We start from the raw sequence: 24,596 nt of genomic DNA on the forward strand, positions 1-24,596 counted from the left end.
ATCTTTAACAAAAAATAAAGCATGGCTGTACGCTAAATCAGCTTACTCTCTGCTTTTATATTTAAAGAGTTCTCACCCTCTCGTTCCTCTCTAAATAAGCTTAAACCGATATTCTTCCAAAACTCAATTTTTTCTAACGTCGTAGTAATAGCTTGGTTAGCAAAAAACAAAAAACAAAAAAAACAAGGAAGGAAGGTAGAAGTTGCATGAAGGTCGAAGTCCCCCAGACGTTTGAAATCAGTTCTTTATCACTTACAATCTCTGCAATTGTCTGAAGGTTCAGTTTCGAGCGGTATATATACGTGCCAAATGATGTATACAAGCTTCTTTTTTTCTTCTTCTTCTTTAATTGATCTGATTGTGCCTATAAATTTCACCCTTCACTTTGTTTAGGAATTATAATGCTAGATATTCGGTGGTCACACGTTGGTGGTCATACGTCGGTGGCCATACAACGTATACGTTGCGACAAAGATGACATTAAAACGAATCTTCGTTTGCCCTATGATTGCCTTCGTTGCCTTATTATTTCTACCGTGCTCTGCCTTGAAAACACGTCAAAAATGTCTCTATTGCAGCTACCCAGTTGCAGTAAGCTTGATGTTTCATTCCTCTGAAATTTTCAATTTTCATAAACTTCAGTAACAAGTTTGAAAATCGAAAGGAAAGAAAAAAATATTTGCCCAGAATTTGCTCCAATTGAACTCTCACATTTAAACTAAACACTGTTTACTTAAATAGATTTATTGGCCACTTAATCAGAATATATCTTAGCTTTACGTGGTTATTTCAATAGAGGTGACTTGAGGGAACGCTTTCTCTTAAAGATTACATGTTTTATTTAAATTTATCATTGAACAATGAAGTCCAACCAGCCAGTGTGGGAACGTGATGATGATGACGACCGTGCGAACTTACCTTCAGAGAATGACAATCAGTAACGAGTTACTCAAATTAAACAGATTCACTTTGCTGACGGTGCTGTTGCCGCAAAGGGAGAGAAATAAAACAGAAACGGTAAAGCAAATGTCTCCTAAGACAGTATACAGTCGTTTTTTTCTTTTCCTTCGGCACGGAATCCAGCCCATCGTGACGTCACATCCGATGCCCAGACGCTCAAAGCGCCACCAAAATAACTGTCCCGGATTCAAACGAAACACGGTCGACGCGATTACGTTTGTTGAACTCTTGTGTACCTGGCAGGAACACCCCCCTCCCCCCTTTTCGTTCATGCGAAAAAAATTAAACTTTCCCAGCCAAACTCTGCGCTTCGACAAAACAGACCCCGGGAAACCGCACTACACGCACGTTGACATCCCTCGCGTAAGCCGATTCCTGTGCCTGTTCATTGAAGACACAGCGGAGTACTAGAACGAGTGGCACGCATTTTGCAGACACAAACAGGACGATAAAAAAACAACAAAAAGAACGCAAGCTTTGCAGGATTTTCCGTTCGGAGCATCTCTATTCAGAGTTCACACCGCGGGTGCAACGACATTTAAACGAAGAAAAAGAATATTCAAGGGGGCAAAAGGGGGAAGCGCGTTTTTTACCGGGAAACTCAATTTCAAGTCGATCGAAAGTGGCTCCACGTGCGCCCAAAGATACAGCAAGACATTTTTTTTTTGTCTGTGGAAACGGCAACGGATGTTGAAGGGAAGAGCCCCGACTCCAAAACAACAGGAAGACTACCACTATTTCTTTTTTTTCTTTTTTTTTTCTTTTTTACGCTCTAGCCGTCGCCGAGCCGGCGATGCCGGAGAAGGCGCCCGGGCCCCGGCAGTGTTCCGAAGACGATGACACTTCAAGCGGCGTCTTGGACGAGACGAGGTGCGGGTTTTTCTCTTTCTTCAAAGCGTTCGGGAAGGAGCGGACGCCATTTCCGATACGGGTAATGCATTCACGACTCCGCGATGGGAAAGAAGACCGAAACCGCAGCCGTTCGAATGCGGCACAAATCACCCAACTAGATATATGTATAAAAAAAAAAACAAGCGGTGGAAGCTGACGATCGAAAATGACAGACACGTCACACACACGAAACCGGGTTTTTTGGGGGGAGTGCCGGTATTACCGCGCGACGACTTCTTGAGCTGCACCGAAGGGGTACTCCCTCGTACTAGATCTTTTTTTCCCATCTCAGTAATCCTGACGACCATCAGCGCGTGAGCAACAGTGAATGTGCTGTCAGTTTTGTAGATACGCCTATCCGAATCAATCTTGAGACTGAATCACTAAGCCTCCTTAATGCAACACTGGTTTGAGATCAGTAGAAAGGGTGTGGGGAGTATGTAGGTCACTGCCAAACTCCTGCGAGCTGAAATAGAAGACATGCGAAAGAAGAATAAAAGAAAGACAAGAAACATTGCATGTCATTCGTAGTCTTCAATCTTTACATTCTACCTAAGTAATGCGTATATGCTATTCAGGGTCTGTATTTACATATAAACTGTGTACGTTGAGGTGGTCTGCAAAAACAAGCGTTGGCCAATAGTCATCAAAACGTGTTATATCAGCAAAGAGCACCCGCTAATAACGAAATGTTCTTGCGGAGCGAATCTTCTTACGAATCTTCTTACGGCTTTGTGAATTCTGTCCCAGATGCATGCGAAAGCCCGCACGGCTATATAAATTGAACTACTTCTACGCGGAGTTCGCATTTAACACGGACACAGACCTTTGTGTAGTGGAAGAGGGAGTCAGCGGATAACGTTGTTTTTAAGGATCGCTAATAAGTGCAATGTCGTGGGAAGCTTTAACAAAAATGCATCGCTAGGTTTCCTTACTGGCTAGGCCTGTATTCATTGAAAACCTATTTCGCTAGAAGTGTTCGTAAAAACAACTTCCAGCTAATCCTTATGCCGCAGATATCGTTAGCGAAGGCGTCTGCGGCCAATGGCAAACAGCACTCACGAGCGTGGATGGCACCCCTCATTTGCATAAACGGGACTTAATGAACGTACAATTTTCGTTCGTAAGTACTGTTTGTCAGAAGTCGGCCGCATTACCTGTAGTGATATGTTCCATATCAGGAGTGGCGTTATTAAAGACTGATCTACCGGGCCAACTTGTTCGTTACTACGAGACTATTTCATCGTAAGTCTGTTTCGCGGCTGCCTCTTACTGCACTATTGGTCGTCCATAGCCAACGAAGCGAAGATGGCTACGGTGGCAGCCAACGACATCGAGTCATCCATTGCCCCCCCCCCCCCCCCCCCCCACGACAGGCCAATACTATAGTGGTCACGTAGGCGGGGGATCACTCGGACGACTGACGAAGCGCTAATATATATATATATATATATATATATATATATATATATATATATATATATATATATATATATATATATATATATATATATATATATATATATATATATATATATATATATATATATATATATATGAACGGGAAGAAAGGAATCAGAGGGGCCTGATTTTTTATCAGTCATAAGAAGCCTACAAGCAAAGACACCAAGGACAGCAGGGGGAAATTACTTCTACTTATTAATTGAATTAAGGAAATTGTAAATTAAGGGAAATAACCATGGGTGAAAAAAACAAATAGCCGGAGGTGATGCACCAACCCACGTCATGCATTACGAGTGCGATGCTCTGACCAAATGAGCTACCACGGCGTCGCTTTCCCATCCACTTCCTGGGGTATTTATGTTTATCTCCTAGAAGATAACCCTGAATCTATGGATGTTATGAGCGTCCCCTTTGGAACGGGGCGCTGGGTTGCGCCACCAAGCTCTTGCTGTTATACTGCCCAATGTCCTACCTAGGTTAAACAATGAAAAAAAAAACACTATGAACTACCACGCCCAAATTTTCTGATCCCCTATTGTGAACTGTGTTTTTGTACGTCTCCGTCTGCTGTCGTTTCCCTACTTTTCTTGCACTAATCCTCCAATCGCCTCTTATTAATGCCTATTGTGGACATGTTTGCTTTACCACTGCTCCCGCTGGACCCAAGGGCTTCAAGGAGGCCAGTGGTGCCTAAATCGACCGCTCGGTAAACGTCTTCACATTCTAATAAAACATGCTCGGTCGTTTCCCTAGCTTTACCGCAGCAAGCACATGCTTCTTCTCCCTTCTTGTATCTCGCTTTATAGGTGCGTGTTCTAAGGCATCCCGATCTCGCTTCAAAAAGTAATGAGCTTCCCTTTGAGTTATCATAAATGGTTTCTTTCCTGATTTCGTTTTTTCCTCCTAAGTATTTACTCATGGCAGGTTTCTTTTCTATTGCCGCCACCCACGAGATTATTTCAGCCTTTCTGACTTTCCCCTTGACCTTCTTTGTTGCTGTGTTACCCACCCTATATGCCGCATACTTGCTGGTAAGCTTCCTAGTTGTTTTCCTCCCCTGTGAATAAGTTTTTCCTGTACAGATACCTGAACAGTCTCCCAGCCCGTTTACTTTCTTCCATATTCCTCAGCCGTTCTTCATACTCAATTTTACTGCGAGCTTCCCTCACTTGAAAACTGTTCCAGCCCATATCCCCCTGCACAGCTTCATTTGTAGTCTTCCCGTGAGCGCCCAATGCGAGGCGACCCACTGACCTTTGGTTCCCGTCGAGTCCTGATTGTCCTGGAACCATTACACCTGTCCACATACCTCGGAGGACCTCGCACCTATTGTATCACCATAGCGCTGAATGTTAGCCAGAGCCACCACTCACAAGCCTTCGCGGAGAATGCGAAAAATCCGTTCTGCCGCGGGAGTCACGTGTATGTGAACTCCCATCTGCGGCCAGTTGTCTTTTACTCCATTTTCATTTCAATTAATTCATCCTTTCCTTGATTTAATTAATAAGTACAAGTAATTTGCCCTATGGTCTCTTTGATGGCATTGTTTGTTGACTACTTATATGGACATACATACATACATACATACATACACACACACACATACACACATACACACACACATACATACATACATACATACATACATACATACATACATACATACATACATACATACATACATACATACATACATACATACATACATACATACATACATACATACATACACACACACACATACATACATACATACATACATACATACATACATACATACATACATACATACATACATACATACATACATACATACATACATACATACATACATACATACATACATACATACATACATACATACATACATACATACATACATACATACATACATACATACATACATACATACATACATACATACTAAGTTTCTGAATACAGTCCTGGCTCTAACTGCCAACATCTAACTTCTGTTGGCTACCCTTTCGAGATCAATTTTTGACGGACATATTCCTGCGGCGCTCGCTCACCCCTCGAGCGAACACGACGCTGACGGCGATGACACGGGACGGGGGTACTTCGCCTTGTTTACCCGCATTTAGTTTTCCAAGAATCGGCTAAGCCGAGTTCAAGGATCGCGCGCGTTGAAATGGGTAACTTATATAACACGCACTTCGCCACGCTCGAAACCTCTTCAAGACGTCGTCACACTTACAGATCACAGCCGCTCGTTTCGCTTCAACGCTTTGAGACCGCCAAAAAAAGAAGAAGAGAAAAGCGCTGAAGGTAAAACGTCTTGTCGATCTGACGTCTCCGGGGATTTCGAAAGCTTAACCCACGAAAGCTTAGCGCGCATACATACGTACACGCGTTGTCATTTCGAAAACGATCGCCACCCAAGCCTCGCTTCGGGCACAGCGTGCGTTTTCAATTAGTGCAGCACCCACGGCGACCCCCCACCGCGAAGGCGCTGCCGGCGAGAGCGGCTATTTTCCTCCGCTTCATGAATATGGATCCTCGGAAGCGATCCGTCCAGGGATCCCCGCCTTCCAGAAGCGACGGACGCCGCTGCCGACATGACGGAGCTCTATGCGGACGTCGTTGTCGGTCCAGTCGCCGTGCATATACTCGCGGGCCAGTGAAACTGCAGGCCGGCCCCGGCCATGTCAATCGGCGCTGGAAGCATGCGCGCTGTTAGGAGAGAGCGCGTCGGAAAGGCCCATCCTTCCACGGCACATCTTTGCTGGAAGGGGGTCAAAGCTCTTGACGAAGTGCTAATTTATTATTATTATTATTATTATTATTATTATTATTAGTAGTAGTAGTAGTAGTAGTAGTAGTAGTAGTAGTAGTAGTAGTAGTAATAGTAGTAGTAGTAGTAGTAGTAGTAGTAGTAGCAGTAGTAGTAGTAGTAGTAGTAGTAGTAGTAGTTGTAGTGCTAGTAGTAGTTTTTATTTTCTTGAAGTTGACCGATTATCTTTGACTGCAGTATTAAAGTAGCGCTGGCATGAGACTTCCGAGTTGCCATTTTTCTTTGTGTGTCGAAGAAAGCTCAAAAACTCGTTAAACCCCTACAAAAAATAAAAGGAAAAGTATCGGAACGTTCCAAATCACTTACTACGACACTCGTTTCTACAAACGAGGGTCCGTATTCCCAGACTTCGCACGTTAGGATTGCACGGGAGAAAGAAATTCCAGGCAATCCTGACACTGGACACATCATCAGCGAAAGGGACCTGTCAGTTGCTAAGAGCGCTTACGAGCGATGAGCTTTGTGAATGCGGCCCCGCTGCATAGTTCAGTAGTCGGTGGCCAGGAGGCGTGCGGGTGCTTCGTGACGTCATGATGCGCCTGCTCGCTCCGTTCGTGCAATCACTGCGGCTGTCATACGCGAGTGCAGGCACAAGGAACGCGCGCGGCATTCCTTCTTTTCTAATATTATTATTTCTTAATGAGCAACACCATTCTATAAAGCATCATTGCTACAAAACATCGACCAATATTGCTCTGCGGCACGACGTAGGCATAACGTCGATGAAGCCAGGTTCGGCATTTCGAGATTAACTTTGACGTGACAGTACAGTGTCTTGCAAAGCCCCAACCATAAGTAACACGTTCCCGACGAATTTGCCATGTCAGCGCCCGTGCCAGATCGCAGCGCCGACGGCCGAAGTGGCCGGCAAAGCACGAAAGCTGGCCGACGCCGGAAATACGCCTCAAGTACGCCGCAAAATTTGTCCCTTGTGGTTGGACCTTGTGTTCCGAGGCTTTTACGTGTACGAAAGGCGCGTGCTGGAGTTTCTGTGACCCCTAGGATACACGTCAAAAAATAACTTTTTTAGAATGAATTTGACGCCGTGCATTGTTCGCTGTCGCGTCGCCCATAAAGATTGTGCCGGTTCTTGTCGGCTATAGCAGAGGGGTGCAAGTGGACACGCGCGTCCGCCGAGTGCATGGGGTGTCTGTGTATCCTTTTGATAATCGTTTATAAAAAAAAAATTCTCCCATAGCATCTAGACTAAGGTGCCGGCACGTCAACCGCGCGAACAACCTCCAGTTTTCCATTAGGTCAACATATATCCCCGACTACTACTTCTGTTCTATACGCGTTTACGTTCAATAGGGCGGTCAGAGAAGCCAGCTTAAAGTTTGTCGAAAGACAATAAAAGCATTTTGAAAGTACGGGGACTGCATCGTATTCCAATCGTCTTATACGAGACCAAAGTCGCCTGTAGGAGTGCGAATTCAGAAGGACCCGTCATAGACGAAACAAAACAACAATAACAAGAACATGTTTCACTGCTGATCCAAGTTTTTCCTCTGAGTGGCGCTGGTTGTTCGAAGGTCTGGTGATTTGCGTAGTGACATTAGGAGGGCCTTCAGACGAAGCAATTGCAGGCTCAGATCGCTAGACTAAACACGCGTCATCGCTGTTTACCCTCACTGTCATCACCATCATCAACACTACCAATGGCGGTGCCAGAAGCGAAATTCCAGAAGCCCGACCACCCAAACAGACGATTATAAATTCATAACGCCCAGCGGAAAGTGTCTCCTCAGAACTATGATCTTCAGGTATAACGCGATCACTGAGCGTCATATTACTTATAGTATATCTTAAATACCCACAGCCACAGGAAACTGGAAATCGATCAGAGCAGTGCCAGTTGCCGGTGGGGCGCTGCTGAACACTTTACTGCGAGGAAGCACCAGCCTCCGATAGAAGTGAGCTAGTGTTGGTCTTGTAGGTCACCAGGATGTACAGACTGTTCTACTTCAGTGCCGGCTAGAAAACTAATAACCAGAAAATTAACTAGAAAATTAATACGAGAGATACGCGCAGCATCTTATTTCCTGACGGTTGCAAAGGTTAACTGGCCAAGACAGTCAAATAACAACCCTTTAAAATTTTTGTTTTTTAAATATACATTCAAGACGTGTTATCATCTTTGTCGATGCCAATGCCTTCCTTTTCCTCCGTGTCACGCCTTCTTCTAGCTAGCCCTGCGAACGCAGATCAATAGCTCCACTTTTATCCGAAAAAGTACAAATAAAATCATTAAGGCAATGAAACACTTGTGATAAAAACTGGCGTTCCTCGGTCTTCTTTCTCCCGAGGCACTCCTCACGAGTCAACCGTACAAACCATGAACCCTCGCTCGGCAAACTCTGCGGAGAGCTATGACGCCAGAGGTGGGGAGGCAATCCCTCACGACCTCGTTTTGCGAGTCGACAAATTTGAAACGAGAGGCCCATTCCCCATTTCGTCCATTCGATCTCCTGAAACCGACCCGAAGCTTATTTCACACAGCGACCACGAGCGCTGCACAGAAAGCGTGGTAGGAGCGGCGGAATGTCGGCAGCGAGCAGCACCCTCTGGTGGGATTAGCCTCAACCCGGCACGCGGTGGAGTCCGAAGGCAATAACACCGCTCCGTTGGATAAACAAGGCCTCGTCTTTGGGTAACGCTCGGAGAAGCGCGAAAAACAAAGCGACGCAAGGAGGAACAACCTTCAAATGCGCATATAAGCGCGCCACGGAGTTAGGACAGGCAGGCAGGAGGGACAACACCATATACGCTCCACTGGAGAGGACGTGTTCGCTGCTGCCGCCTCTGTAGGTCAGCAGGCATCACGTGTTTGTACGCATTCAACGAGGTGACGTTCCCGCCGTTCGAAACGATACGTTTTGTACTATAGCTTCGTGGCCGTAAGTTTCGAGCTATTTGAGATGATTGCTTTCCTTTCACGAGTCCACACAGTTTATGTCACCACGCACAGCCCGTCCCCCTGGACGTTTCTGTACCATCTATACTACGGAGAATAGCGTAACGAGCTATACCTGGGCGTATGCCAACGGTATCGTAAAACATGCGTTTACTTTCATTCGCGCTCGTTTCTTACTTAGAGGCAGCCTATATATGTTTTCCATTTTAGATATGGCTGAGCGAAAAGCAGCAGCCAGCATAAATCATATTGCCAAGGTCTGGTGCGTAAACGTATAAACTCAAAAAGCCACAATGCCTATCTACCGAGGCACGGTCACCCCCCCCCCCCCGTCTTCTTTAATAAAAACATTAAAAAGAAAAACTAATTGTTAAGTATGCAGCATGACGAACTGAAAAATCTACAGAACTCCGTTCTCGGCGTTCTTTGCTGTTTCAGTACAAACCATAGTAAATTTTGTACGAAGGGTTGATTGATTGAAAACATCTTTATTTGCAGGATATTCGTAGAACTCGTGGGTGGGCCGCCTAGTCTGGTAGCCCACTGGTTACTGCTGCTGCGCTGGCCCTCCCCATCAGCCAGTGCTGACGGTCAGGATTAACGCAGAGCAGAATAGCCTCCCACTGCTCTTTTGAGGGATTTGGAGTGGGGTCAACTGCGGGATTAAATTGGCAAGCCCACACCATGGCGTAGAGGTTAGCTACCTCTCCACAGTGTGGGCATTGCGGGGAGTATAGTGTAGGGTACCACTGGTGTAACTTAGCTTACGTTGGGTATGTATTAGTTTGTAGTCTCCTAAGAGTGTTCTCTTCCAACTTATTGAGGGATTTATGTGGTGTTCGGTACCCCTTCCCGGCTGTTCTGTATGGTGCGAGATTGTCAGCATACACTGCTAAAGCAGTTAGGTCGCAGCAGCGCCCCCTTGTACGAAGGGAATTTTCTACGAGGCTTCCTTCCTTCCGCTTCGCGCCTATCTTGGCGGTTCTCTCGGACTGCGAAATACCGGAAGTAGTGCCAAATGCTGGAACGCACGCAGCAGTTGGGACGTGGGTGACAGACTGGCTGAATTGTGGCGTGGCACTAACTCAGCGACAACGCCTGTGGCGTTGACGCGCGGCGGCAGGGCGGAGACATAACGCGGACGGCTGGTGCAGTAGTGGCGCGAACAGCTCCCGCGGGGCCACTCGAGCTGTTCCTTAAAGAAAAAACAAGAAGATAAGAAAAGGTTGGGGGGGGGGGAGGGGGGGCGACAGCGGCGGGCGCATCGTCGTACAGGTGCTCGTCGCGCGTTCGAGACCAGCGGCGCACAACTCGCGCGAGACAACGCGTGTCACCGGAGGCCAGGTCGATTCATCACGCGTGCGGCGCCTCCGTCTCATCGGAACCGCGGCAAGATGATGGAAGAGCCTGGGCAGAGAGAAGAGAGCGTCGAGGAGAACGTGACGCACACCCACTCGCGCAGCGCGCCCTCGTAGCAAGAAACCAGAAGAATCGAACGATGTGCAGAAGGTGGGCAAGCGAAGAGTCCTTCGCATAAAGCATGTCCGCAAAAGCGGGCCGTGCTCTCTTGGCACGTGGAATCGGGGGACCGAAAGGTTGTGCGCCGGCACACATTCCTCGAAGGTAATTAAAGGAGAGAAAAAAAAATTAAGGGGAAAATTGGGGCGGTAGGGAGGATGGTGACGGACGCAAACCAACGATGGCTGAATCTGAGAATTACATATCTATACTGGAGATGTCTACACCAATGCCGACGTTTTTGTTTTTACCGCTCCCTCTCCCGGTATGGCATGGCAAGAACTTTATTTTAGTCCAGAGAAACTATAGGGTCCGAGGGCACAAGCCCCCAGGCTAAGTCGGTGGCTGCGCCGACGTAGGCACCGGTAGGCCAAAGGGTTTCCCGATGTCGTGAGCCCTCCGGACGGCCAGCAGTTGATCTTGGAGGACTTTGCTGGATATGCGCCGACTCCAGTCCTCCTCACTGTTGAGATCCGAAGCCCTTTGGTTGGGGCACAGCCAGAACATATGATCAAATAAACACGGAGTGTGTCCACAACTTTTACATTCCGCGGGAAAATCCTGGTCAATTTTGTTAAGCACAAAAGGTGTATGATAATATTTAGTTTGAATCATTCTTAATGTGACTGCCTGAGTTCGGTTGAGCTTCTTATGGGGGGGGGGAGGAAAAAACCTCCTGCCGTCCCTATAGTGTGAGGTGATCTCGTGAAAAGTAGTAAGTGGGTCTTTGTAGGAGCCGCAGTCATCCCGGAGCAGTTCCTGATCTGATGCGCGGCATGTGAGATCTCGCACAGCAGAGTGAGCTTGCCCGTTAGGATTGCAGCCGTTGGAGCTGACTGAGTGGCCCTGATTAGCCGGAAACCAGACTTGGTGTAAGCTATCCAGTTGGACGTAATTATGACTATTAATACTGTGTATAAGTAACTTGTGTGGTTAAATTGAGACGAAGCCGGCTGAGTAATTCCTAATAGGTGTACGGGAATCGGAGAAAATCGTGGAGCCTCTCCTCATTGTAATTGCAAGTGCTATGCTTGCTTCTTCGGCGGCATGAATGGAGCTCGTTCTTAGTGACGCCGCGGTTATTAATTTACCGCTCTCATCGACCACGGCAATAGCGCATAGCGGTTGCCCGATCCATAACTAGTTGCATCGACAAAAAGTGCTGAGCTTTGTTGTTGGTGCAGTTTACCCAGAATGCATTGGGCCCTGGCGTCCCTTCTGCCCTTGTTGCGGACAGGATGAATATTTCTAGGTATGGGGTCTACAACTAATTGTGTCTCCACCTCCTTGGGTATTTTGGACTTAGAGTCGTCTCCTCCTCGAGGCAGTATTCCGACTTCATCTAGAATTTTGCACCCTGGCTTAGTGTTGGAGAGTCTTGCAATTTGTGACATCGAATGTGCCTCAATGAGAATTACAAAACCACTGTGCTTTGCCGCCGAGTTTCAAACGAAGAAACAGCAAACATAGATAAAAAGAAGAAGAAAAATAAGCGAACATGAACATGCAGCGTGACTCATTGGCCAATCTTTCATCGATAATGCTCTTTCCACTGGTAGCTACCGAAAAGGCGTCCTCTTCTAGAAATACTGCAGTTGCAGACGAATCCTTGGAGGAGGCCTAGAAGCAGAAGTAAAAGATTGCGGAGACGTAGTAAAGGAAACAAAGCGGAAACAATGCGTTGTGGTGGCAAACGGCTACGCTCGTCTCCACGCGCAATTCGAACGGTAACACGTGACTTTCGCCTCGGCCGCCATGACGGGCCTACCCGATGACGACGACGACCTCCAACAAAGAGCCACCTAGACGCCAGCATTCGAAGGGAGAACAACCGACCTTCGTATAAAGTCGCGTTTTCGACAGCGCCCGATGGCGCCGGGTTTGTTTCTCCTCGAAGCACTTACCTCGTGATACACGTGTATACCGAAAGGGTCTCTTCCACCGCACTACGCGATCTACGCGATAAGTTGCCGCCCATTTCCAGTATTCGTTCTCCGTTTGCCCTCGTTCACTCGTTCAGCCTTGGTATGTGTACACATACACAGGTATATATATATCGGTCGAATGCTCCACGCAGGTTGCGCCTTGATGCGCCGAAGTCGAAACGATAAACGAGGAGTTTGGTTGCATACACGTGATCCGGAGTTGCTCGGCGAGACACAAAAAAAATCGGGTGGTGAGAAAAAAGAAAACTTAAGAAGACGCGGGCAGAGTCCTTTTCGAGAGTCGCGCGGGGCGATAATAAAAGGGCCGCACCGAAAGGCTTTTCCCGAGTGAGTGATACGGCAGCTCAACGCCGTGACGCGCCCCGGCCTCATTTCGCATTCTACGGGCGGGCGCCGCCGCGATGAGACGGCAACGGAAGCCTGCCACCTGATAAACGCCAGGGAGCCCGGTTGTAACTTTTCTCCGTATGTACACAGACCGCGCATTTCGGGGCAGTTTCAGGGGTGCTGCGCAAAGAGAGGACGCTCGCCGAACGGTGGTGATTCACGGCACCATTAGCCTCGTATATAACGACAACTGGCAGGGGATGCGTGCTGATTTCGAGAGACACGCGTTAGTTATAACGCGACACTGTATACAGTGGGGACAAATGAGCAGACTAGGGAAAACCGGTGTCGCTGCTTATGCAAAAGCGTGAGGGTCTGTGTTTGTACAACGAAACATCGCGGACGTTAACGTGGGGGGTGGTTAGTAAGAATAGTGCGTACGATGGCGCGCCTAATGAAGCTACGCGCCTGTGGTGGTGATTAAGGGTTCGCGTACATTGACAAATTGTAGCAAAATCGAAATGACTGCGTGTATGCATGGAGGGGAACAAATTAGGACGACGATGACAGATTTATTGCGAGGTCGCTGATTCCGTTCGTCCCTTCCGTCTCACCGTCGACGTCATCGCCTAACCGTGGTCGTTTATCAGACCAGACACGCCGCGGTATCGTACCCGCTCAAGGTCGCGGGTGCTATAGCGGTGAAGGCGAAAGATAGAAAGAGAGAGAGAGAAAGAAGAAGAAGGAGAAGAAACGCCCGTGCGATAAGGTTCAGGTGCATATGTTAGAGAGTCCCATGGTGGTCCACAGCCCCTCCACTACCAATGTTTACGGTGCCTCGTAATCAGATCGAAGTTTTGGCACGTAAAAGCGCAGAATGTATTTTAATTTTTTGCTTAACAAAGGTTTCGTTTGGGCTGGTTGCTTTGCGAGTCCATCAATGATGTGGCGTGCATACCATACGTGACGAAACGCCAAGGAAGGGGGGGAAAAATCTGGAATACACGAAGAGAAGCCTGAGATGCTAGTTTGTCTCTGGCATTTGTCTGTGCGCGTCTTTTTTTTTTGTCCTTATATCTCCTTTCCTATAGCCTAACATGAATGCTCAAGGCTCCGAATGTTCTTGAGAAGCCGTCGCAACATAACAAAGTCAATGAGCTGCACAGAACTCTTCGAACGTAAACGTACGGACGTAATCTGCAATCAGCAAAGCTCAATCCAGTGAGGTGTATACCGCTAATATCGCTCTTCAAAGAACACAGAAGTGACTGCTCGCTGTTGGTCTTCTAGACATGGCATTCCTCAGTTGTAGTTTGAAGCGGGCGAAACGCAGCGTTGTTCGAAGCACAAGACCCCCGTTTCGTAACGCGTAAAGTTCAAATCTGCTTGAGCGGTCAACCGGGCGCAACTGTCTTGAGTGCATCATCACACGGGTCGCTGTCGCTTTTTCTTTCTTTTTTTCCCCCCTTTTTGTCCACCGTTTCACAACTATCAATCCGGCGCACAAGGTACTGTTCTAAAGACTCCGATCCATCCTATATGATCTCACACAAGCGTATATTTCAGCAAGACACCTCTGCCGTACAGTGACCTCTGTCGGGAGTGCTATACAGAACGAGCCACTTTCGAGGACCATATGGACGAGCTCGCTCACTCACTGAATGAAAAAAAAATACTATAGATCTGTCGTATCGGGAAAGAAAAGACTGACGTGATAGGGGTAGACGAACTTGTTGAATGTCGCTGACCCTCGTGGTTAAAAAAAAAAAAGAAGCCTCACTGGACACTGTCCCGTCTAGAATGTCACGTAAAGGTTGCTTCATTTTTATTTTGTGTTTCACTTTCTTTATTTTTTGAAGTTTTTCACACCGTGGAAAAAAAAAAAGAACATACACCGGGAAGAGGGACTAACTTCCTCTCAAGATTACGTAACGCGGCTGCTCGGCGAATTCCCACCAGTTACGTCGACACTCACTGATGTCATTTGCAGTAGCCGGAAAGCTGGTATACGCAACCATCAGCTGTTCTCGGCGGCGTGTCTTTAACCCGCAGTGGATTCTTTCGAGGCGACTCGCATCGCCAGCGTCAGGGTGAAAGACACGATGTTGCGGGAAAGCGCACGGGCCAATGGGCTAACGAAAAGAAAACAAAAACAAAGAAATAATGAAGCAAAGAGAAGAGGGAAGACGAAGCCTTGTTTCTAAAACTGAAAAGAAAAGTCTTTTGCTTTTTTTTTCTCGTTGTTGTTGAGTCGCCCACGCAAGACGCGACGATGGGACAGGCCGGCGCTAAACGAGGAGCACGACCCACCCTGACTCACCGACGGAAGGTTATCGGCTTCGCTTGCATAACAAAACCCTGTTCCATGTGTGCGCGTGTGTTGCGATCGACTTCTAAGAGAGCCGAATCGCCGAAATTGCGGCGACCGTGAGTGCGCGAAGTTCAAAGGCTTCTCGCGTACCGATTTATAAGATACACGGATAATCGGGGTGTACGTACTGCGTGTTGCGTAAGCTTACTGAAATTCAGTAACCGCATCGTTCCCCAAAGCATGTTGGCTGACTGGCATCTGGCAGCAAAAGTTCGAACGATGGTGCGTTTCGTAACGAGAGAGAGAGAGAGATAGATAGATAGATAGATAGATAGATAGATAGATAGATAGATAGATAGATAGATAGATAGATAGATAGATAGATAGATAGATAGATAGATAGATAGATAGATAGATAGATAGATAGATAGATAGATAGATAGATAGATAGATAGATAGATAGATAGATAGATAGATAGATAGATAGATAGATAGATAGATAGATAGATAGATAGATAGATAGATAGATAGAGAACAGATTAGGACAGAAAGGTTCAACAGAACAAAAATTTCGGTTTGTTACCGTCTACTGCGGAGAGCTACGCAGAGTCATGACAAGGCATTATAACACGTTCCATGTGACTGTCCTCGATACAGCGAACAGAGAAGATCTTTACAATAAAAACAGGAACAGCGCAACACTGGACGAGCGAGTAAAGAGCACATGACAGAGCGCTCTGTCCTGTGTTGCGCTGTTCCTGTTTTTATCGTAAAGATGAACCAATCAGCCCCACTGAACACACTGCCAGAGAAGATCTCTTGACACTGCGCTGACCGGCTTTGGTAAGAGGCCGTCGTCTGAACAGACCATTATTTAAAGGCCGACTTCCTAAGGGCGACCGAATCATTCTCACATTTCTTTATAAGGACAACAAGCCTGCACAAAGGACTAACGCATTAACTGGTGCTAACTGCGATCTTGTGGTGTGATTGTTTTCACGTTGCTCTTTTTCAACGTAGAACACATTCGTGACTTTGTCACTGGGATAAGACACAGTGTTCTGCATGCAGCAATATGTGGTTGTCGTGGCTGTCGTGGAACGTGTGCTGTCGGTATAGATAACATCCAACGAATAACGATCCACTTGTGAGGACTTGTTAGGAAGCTCAGTCAAGCGCTGACGTCGCATGTACTAGTTCAGCGCATTCTCACAGCGGCAGCACACCTCATTAAAGGCAGCTGTAAGACGACACAAATTAGCAGTTTCGCGCGTACAGGTTGTTGCCAATCCAAACACTGGCTTGTCGGTAACGTGATTACGCTGACGGAGTACATGTTTAGTTTTTTTGTTAACTTAAATAGCGGTACAATTTCTGAGGCTGAATGTTTTCTAATCCACGTACTCTATTTTCTTTGTCGTTTTGAGAACACTCGCCATATCAGTGGAGACTAGCAGCCGACGCCACCCACAAACACCAACCTGTCCTCGAATGCAGCTAACAAAAATACAGTTGACTCCTGTTAATTCGATCGACCCCGGTTAATTCGAACTTTTCCTTATTTCCGACGCACTGGAAAGTTCCGGCGAGAAATCATACGTTGGTGTGAGAGGAAAAGTCGTTCAGTTCGAGCTCGAAAGCACGCCGCCTCGGTTAATTCGACGCCCAGCGGCGTCCCCTCATCCGGGCACCGGTTACTGGAAGTTTTAAAACACGAAAAATTCAGCAGACGGTGCTACTGCTTTCCTGAGCGCGAAGTTGTTTTATTTTAACTTATTTTTTATCTCTTAGTGGCCGACCCTCCTTACGCCCTCGAAGCAGTCCGTTGTCGCTTGTTTTTAGTCGGGTCACGCTGAGCCAGTGTTTAAAAAAGTCGGCGCTCTTTCCCTCACGGTGGTTGAGTGCCTCGTAATCAGATCGAAGTTTCGGCACGTAAAAGCCCAGAATGTACCTTAATTTATTTCTTCCTTAACAAAGCTTCCGCTTGGGCAAAAGGGGCATTACAGACAAAAACAAAAAAGACATTACAGGCTGTTCAAGCAAGAATTACAAAAAAAATGAATTCGTTGATTTCGACAACACAGTTTGTTAATTCGGCGAAATCTATCTGGCCCGCAGGCGTCGGATTCACGAGAGTCGACCCGTAGTACGACTGCTTACTTAATTCTCTCCCATTGTCGACTTCGTTCTAACTGTGGATCCGGGGCAGCGGTGCTATCGGTACTATAGCGGGACATTGGGCCCGTTTTGACAGTCACTGCGGCTGCCTCGGTTGCCTCATATGCTGGTACATTCGTTGTGAGAGCCGACGTAGCAGCAATAGAAGGCAACCGAGGGAACCGCCGCGAGTGTCAAAACGTGCCCAATGTCCTGCTCCCACGTGACCAGCTCCCGCGTCATGACGTCGCTAGACATTAACCTCCTATGGGAAAGAAACGGAAAGTGGCTGATCTAAAGGCCATTTTATTAAGTTATTTGGACAGCTCCCGAGGTTTGCCATTATTTTTGTCTACTAGGGTTTAGAGCAAAAAAGGGAAGAGTCGAAAATATTCTATCAGCACGCCGTTAGTGGTGTGTGTGTGAAAACTTTTATTGTACTGAGGTCCGGAGGCTCGACTTTTCAAGCCAAGGCGGGCCGCTCCCACGTTGGCACTGTCAGGCCAAGCCTTTCAGCGACATCATGGGCCCTCTGGACGGCCCTTAGTTGGTCCTGAAACAATGGGCTTTGAATCCTTTTCTCCCACTGTGTCCATTCTTCAACGTGGTTGGGGAGAGTCGCGGGGCACCCCGCCAGCATATGTCTGATTCCAATGATGCCATTACAATCGTTGCAGTCCATCCTAATCTCCCTCTCTGGATATATTTTATTAATGGTGTACGGTTCGGGATATCTACCTGTTTGCAATAAGCGCAGTGAGACTGCCGCAGCCCTGTCCAGTTTTGAATGTGGCAATGGGAATTGCCTGCGTCCTAAATACTAGTGTTTGGTAATGTCATTGTATGTTAATAAATGATCTCTAGATTTCCTGGCTTGATGGTGAACGGCTCGGTTGTGACTGTCACGGTTAGCAAGTCCTCGTGCCAAGTCATGAGCAACCTCATTGAGGTTTATCCGAGTCTCGTCCACTTTTCCGTTAGTTGTGCGCAGTCTTAACGTCACCCGCCGCGGTAAGCCAATGGCTATGGCGTGGCACTGCCAAGTACGATGTCGCGGGTTCGAGTGCCTATCCCGCAGCGATCGCATTTTGCCCGTGGGGAAATGCAAAAAAAAAGCGCTCGTGTGCCGTGCATTGGGCGCACGTTAATTCGAACCCAGGTGACCACAATTAATCTGGAGTCCCCCACTACGGCGTGTCTCGTAATCAGGTCGTGGTTCTCAGATACGTAAACGCCCCAGAACTTCAACTTTTTAATGGGCTTAACTGCGCTACGCTCAGATCCGCGTACCCAACTGGATTAGCCCCTATGTCTTGTGATCTGTTTACATAGAGCGGGCGTTTTTCTTTTTCTAGATCTTTGAATTTTCTAACACAGAACTTTTGAAATTCCGCCTGTAGCAGATAGATTCTACTCAATGAGCTGGATTACTCAAAGAGGCGGCTATTACTTGCAGGAGAAATCAAAATGCATAATCGATCAATTAGCAAGAGGTTACCCGTTAACTGTTTGAATTAATTACTTTAGGACACGTATTGCAATTAACGAATGGCACCCCGTGAGTTCGCAAGGTACATCCACTTGGAACAAATTTGCAGGATGACAGCAGTTTCGCGATATTAATTCCCAAAGCTGGCGCCAAATACATTGTCGAGCCAGTTACTAAAGACACACTAGTTACTAGACAGAGTTACTAAAGAGACGCTTAAGAGACACACGCAAGGGAGAAACACACACAGACACGCAGATCGACACACTGATTTATTGAAATAGGGGATGGGGCACGGTGCAAATCAAAAGCACGCGCAGCACAAGAGACGCGGCGTGACATTGAAGGGTTATCCCTGCCTCTACATCCGTGCTTCAAACAAGTGCATCTCAGCCGCATACAACGTGACCCAGGTATCACTCACACACCTGGTACTTTTCTTCTTCAACGACTTAAACATATTGAATGGCGCACATCTCAGTGCGCATTGCAATGCCTACACTGTCAAATAATTTACACCCTAAAAAGCGAAAAGGGTGTAAATGTGTCCATAACTCCCACTCTTGGGGTGCGATTTGTATGACCGACACCCTCATGGTGCCAGTTATAGACATATTTACACCCTTTTTCACTTTTAGGGGTGTAAATTTTTACAGTGTACGCGTGTCATACGTTGCCATACTGGGTTGCCACACTGGGTAACAGAGGCAGTAAAACTGCTCGTGAACTCTTGGAGGTGCGCTACATCAAAAATAAATGTCTTCCAGAACAAATATACAACAGATACAAGCGGATTAGCAGTTGCTTCTGCTCTCCGCAAGTGTTTTCAGTGGAATCGGTTAACCCCGGTTAAGACCGAATTTCCCGTCACCAACATCGCTTTTCGTCGGGAAAAACCATTCCATCCTGCAAACACGACCGAAGTACGGAAGCCAGTCATGCAAACCAGAGGCAAGTGAAGTATTTTCTTTTCTTTTTCTTTTTGTAGAAAGGAAGTTCAGGCCTAATCACCAATAGCAGGCTACGGAAGCAGCTTAACGAATGAAGATACAGAAACATGTAGCATCTGTGAAATCTCCGAACACCTGTAAAGATCGGTTGTTCCACGGAAAAAAAAAAATATTTATTTTAAGACGCAAGACAGGGGAAAAGGGCGGGAACGAAGGTTTCCAGAGAAAGTCCCGTGAGCGCTGGAGTGAAATGGGCAAAAGGAAGAAAAAAGAGAGAAGAAATGAAAGGAAGAAGAAGAAGGTTCGAACCGAAACTTGCTCGAAGACTTCCACATAAGCAGCGGGAATCCGCACAATGCGTGAAAGTGCGTCGGAAAAAACAAGCGCTTAGCGGAAAGCAAAATAAAATAAAAATCGAAGTGCGAAGACTACATTCGCGTCCGCGGCCATACGCACTATAAAAAGAGAAAGAGGAAAAGGAAACACCGTCCGCGGTTCGGCAAGTGGACCCGAAAGCGAAATTGCTGTTATGTAAGGACCCTCCTTTCCCACGAGGTACTCAGTAGGGAAGGAGGCTTACGGGGGTGAGGTCTTTCTCTACAGTACGTACTCTCTCTCTCTGTCTCACACACACACACGTTTCCCACCTCTCCCTGTCTCAGGCTCGACCACCCTCTCCCCCTCTTCATCATAGCTTTCCCTTTCGATGTAGCGGACTCCTGCTGGAGCCGCCGAATGTTGTTGTGCCCCAACCTCCGAACGGCTGTCCCACCACCCTCTCGCGAAACTTCTTCTCGATTCTATACCCTCTCTCTCTCTTTTTTCTCTCTCTTTCAGGCACACGATTCCCTCGATGAAAGAGCGATATAATAGAGAGAGCGAGCGAAAGGGAGGAGAGAAGGAGAGAGCGAGTGCGCGTGTGAAGCGGAAGGGTGAGCCATCGCTTCTGCGGACGCGGGAGAGACGGCGGCATAAAAGCGCTCCGGCGGCCACCGGCAAAATGCAGACAACTGCGACGAGCATCTCTCGACAAACGCGGGCACAGAGTCGGCGGTAGCGGTGCTTCGTTGGTGTTCGTCAGTTCGGCACTGGGCAGTGGGAGAGGATTAACGAGTCGATCGCATTGTTTTCGTGTCGATTATAACGGGTTGCTGTTTGTTGCTGTTGGCCTTGGCATCGGATCCGCCGCGACAAAGGTGACAGACTGGACGTCGTCGTCGACGGGGCTAAGCAGGGACTTTGATACGTCTGTTTCGAGTGCGGGACGCCTGCCTGTGTTCTTCGATCTCACAAGCATTATGGTCTTCGTTATCAATCAGGTAAGCTTTGATGTTTTATGTCTTATCGAGGATATCTTTCCTTTATGAAAAAAAAAATCACGAGGTAAAATTCGCGAGACGACTGAGATAAATACACTATGCGCCGTCGGACATGATTTTATTATATGTTAGTTGTATGATCACGCACTTAGGACGATGCCGCGTGTGATAGTCTAAATTTAAACCTGATACAGTATCGCTTATGTCGGATTAGTTGAAAGAGTGTTTGGGTTCTGCTCTGTCTCCGAGGATGAATATGTTGCAATAGTAAAAAAAAAAGGAAACATAAATTAACAACAACAAGAGAAAGAAACTGTTGAACGTGCGAAGAACGAAAAAAAATGTCAGTACCACCAGCACGACAGGTTGTCTTACATAGGCGAGTGCTTAGGCTACAAGAAAGAGAAATCACCGAATATATATATATATATATATATATATATATATATATATATATATATATATATATATATATATACAATGAATGAGTGGCAGCAACCTTGCCTCTTTGCCAATTATACGTCACGTAAGAAACGTAACAGAGAAAGCGTTATCTTTCTTTTCTATGACTGCGATGCATCGGACTCGCAAGATCCCGCTCCGTATTCGTTATAGCGAGTTCTTACCACATGCGAATTCATTATACCGAAAAGAGCCGGCCGACTGGCCCCACAATACGATGCGGGGCGGACAGCATAGCACACGCGTACGCTTCGAAAGCGCACCACGCAACCGCCGCGCAGAGAGCGTGACTAAACGAGACAACTCCCGCGTACACCACATATCATGCAAAGGTATGTTGCGACAAAGCCGCGCACAAACATCCAGGAGCTAGCACACAGCCGGGCCTTCGACCCGTCGCAGGCACGTACGCTCATCCATACCTCGCGGCCTTACGCTGCACCACGTGGTACGCGAACAGCTCGCATATAAACAAGCCTGCCAAGCGGAACGCGGCGCGTGTACGCACGTATGACTCGGCTTCATTCACGCGAAGCAGCCGACTCTCTTCGATCGCGGTCACCGCGCCGCGTACGCCGGAGGCACGTCCTAAACGCGTCGTCAAGGCTGCCACCGCGGTTACGTTTGGCCGCGCTTCATTAAGATTCCGCGCGTTTCCCGAGGCCGCTGACGGCGACCGGTCAAGTGGACAGCTCACAGCTGTACGGCAAGTAGCACGTTTCACTGGCGCCGTTCCCAATGGAGCACGCGCGACACGCAACCGCGCTCTATAGAGGGTGAGTCGGCGCCAGGCTTTTAGTCACCGTTACACACGCACACCTGAGTCGCGCGGCAAGCACGCGCGGACAATTGGAAGCCGTGTTCGCGGACTCCGGAAACCGTTTATCTGACCTTTACGCGCGCACTCGTACAGAAAGCATATTGACACTTGCCTTTAATGCTTGCTTTTCTTCTTGGCATTGGCCAGACGAACGAGCTTGAGGGGCTCGCAACATCGTGACGCGTCTTTTCGCTACGACTGCCCGGAGCTATACAGACGGGAACTTCTAATTACGCTTATTGAGGGTTGTGAAACTGTGGACTGCACCGACGTCGGCACTCGTATCGCCCGGGTTCAGGCAGACGGTGTAACTTGGGGGCAACGGAGCCAGAGGCGCCGGAAGCTTGATATTCGCATGATTGCGGTGGCGAAGTTGTTTTCCACGGTTGCAGGAAGGCAATGTCGTAGTCGACTTGGGGCGTCAACTTGTTTGTAAGTAAGGCAGGTTAGGGGAAAAGAAAGAAATATCCGCTTGCGTCTTGCCCTTTTATTATCGCGAGGCTCAGCGTTCGGAAATGTTACACGACTAGCACATCCGAAAGCGTCTATCTTGAGCGCGCACCACAATCAGGCAAAATACCCTCCTCTTAGAAAACGAAAATTAATGACCGATACGTCAGTGGGAATGCTGCCTTCTTTTCCCAGCGATTTCCTATAGTCGCTGCGTTTACAACCGTGATATCAGCTATCATCTCAATTCTAAATTCGCTACCCTTCGCAATGACCTCGATTGAGATACGGGGAGAAAGGCGTCGCTCTAAAGAGAGAGCTAGAAATCAGGGCAATTAGGTCTGAAGAGAGGAAAGCAAGATTCAAAAAACATGTAACGGGGAAAACGAAAAAAGAAGAAACTGGCTTCGTGCCAAATCACTTTCTGCAATTATGTTCCCAGCGCCTCTAATCGGTAATTGCCCTCCCGAAAACAAAAGCCCGGGAAGTCCTACAGCAAAGTGTCCAGTTCGTGTCAAAAACTCGATATATAAGCTCGCGCGTTTATTTATAACGGTCGGTAAGATCAAGGGGAATGTTTCGGAGAAAGGGGAATTTCTCTTGTTGCCGCCTTTTAAGCAACGGCCGCATATCTATAGGATATCGAACATAGAAAAGGAAAGCGTAATTGGGTCGTTAAATAAGACGGGCGTGGCCCAGCCCTCGCGTGTGCTTCTCAGCCTGTTGTTTGTTATTGTATAAAGAGACGAGCCCACACGCATTTGTTATAGATTTTTTTTTTTTGCGTCTTTAAGAGTGGAAGTTAGAGGCATCCAACGTGAGAGTTCGGTATTACCTGCTTGGGCGTATCTTGGAAAAAAGAAAGAAAGAAAGAAAGCGAGCACGCTTGAGCGGTTCGGAGTATGCGCGATAAAAACCCAGCTCAAGTCGAATCGAACATATAGGTCAAACTTGGCGGTGGCATAATCTTTCGAAGAAGCACCGCACAAGAATTATTGTTCAACCTCAAACAACCGATGTTACGAACTTCCGCGGCTGGAGATTCGTAAGTGGCTGTCATCTTGACTATAATGCGTAACTATGTACGAATGATTGAGTTACACGTGTTTGAGTATGCACGGGTTATCGCCAGCACTGTTTCACCATGGCGGAAACGTAGAAACATTTATTATGTTAGAAAAAATCTGAGGTCAGCCTGAACCAAAGTTTAAACCTGCAACTGAACATTGGGGAAGGAGAATAAATGCAATAAAGTTTATGACAATGACACTGATTGTACGAATGAACACAAAAACAGCGAACGTTCTTCTAAATATCAAATCCAGATTGCTCTTTTGCAACAATTTGCTGAGAGTCTTTACACTATCACACGGATGACAACGGTCTCGGCCACGGTGCCAGTAGAAATTTTTCGGACAAATGTTTATTGACAAACTTGAACAAATGTTCTGCCTGTGATTCTGCATGTGATCCAAGGAGCTAAACCTTTTTTTTTTTTTTTCGTGCCGTTGATAGGCGGCTGACATAGATCCCTCATCATTTCTACATTATATCCGTAAAGAGAGTACGTGTAGGAGGAGCGGGAAAGAAAGAGAGAAGGCAGGGAGGGAGAAGGGGAGGAAAGGGAAAAGCAGAAGACAGAGAGGTTAACCGAAATAACGTCCGGTTAGCTACCCTACGCCGGGGGAATGGGACAAGGGAAAACAAGGATGACAGGGACCGAGAGGAGCGAAGGAAAGAGGGAAATTAGCGGTGAGTTCGCTGACGCATGCAGTCTAATAGTAATTGCACTAATAGCCACAGACG

The 24,596-nt window shown here is 47.2% G+C and overlaps 1 protein-coding gene across 2 annotated transcripts in view; it reads left to right on the forward strand.

The window, feature by feature from the left end:
• Nucleotides 1–1,806: 1,806 nt before the first annotated feature.
• LOC139048017 (uncharacterized) overlaps nt 1,807–24,596 on the forward strand; it is a 55,813-nt gene continuing 33,023 nt past the window's right edge. Inside the window, exons 1-2 of one of the 2 annotated variants that reach the window (XM_070522354.1) lie at nt 20,215–20,270; nt 20,577–21,058. In XM_070522354.1, the coding sequence (XP_070378455.1) occupies nt 21,038–21,058 (21 nt within the window). In that variant the 5' untranslated portion in view covers nt 20,215–20,270; nt 20,577–21,037. Of the gene's footprint in view, nt 1,831–20,214; nt 20,271–20,576; nt 21,059–24,596 lie in introns of those variants that run through there. The other variant, XM_070522359.1, reaches the window with a different exon arrangement.

This window comes from Dermacentor albipictus, chromosome 7, assembly GCF_038994185.2.
Source record: "Dermacentor albipictus isolate Rhodes 1998 colony chromosome 7, USDA_Dalb.pri_finalv2, whole genome shotgun sequence".
Classification (NCBI taxonomy): domain Eukaryota; kingdom Metazoa; phylum Arthropoda; class Arachnida; order Ixodida; family Ixodidae; genus Dermacentor; species Dermacentor albipictus.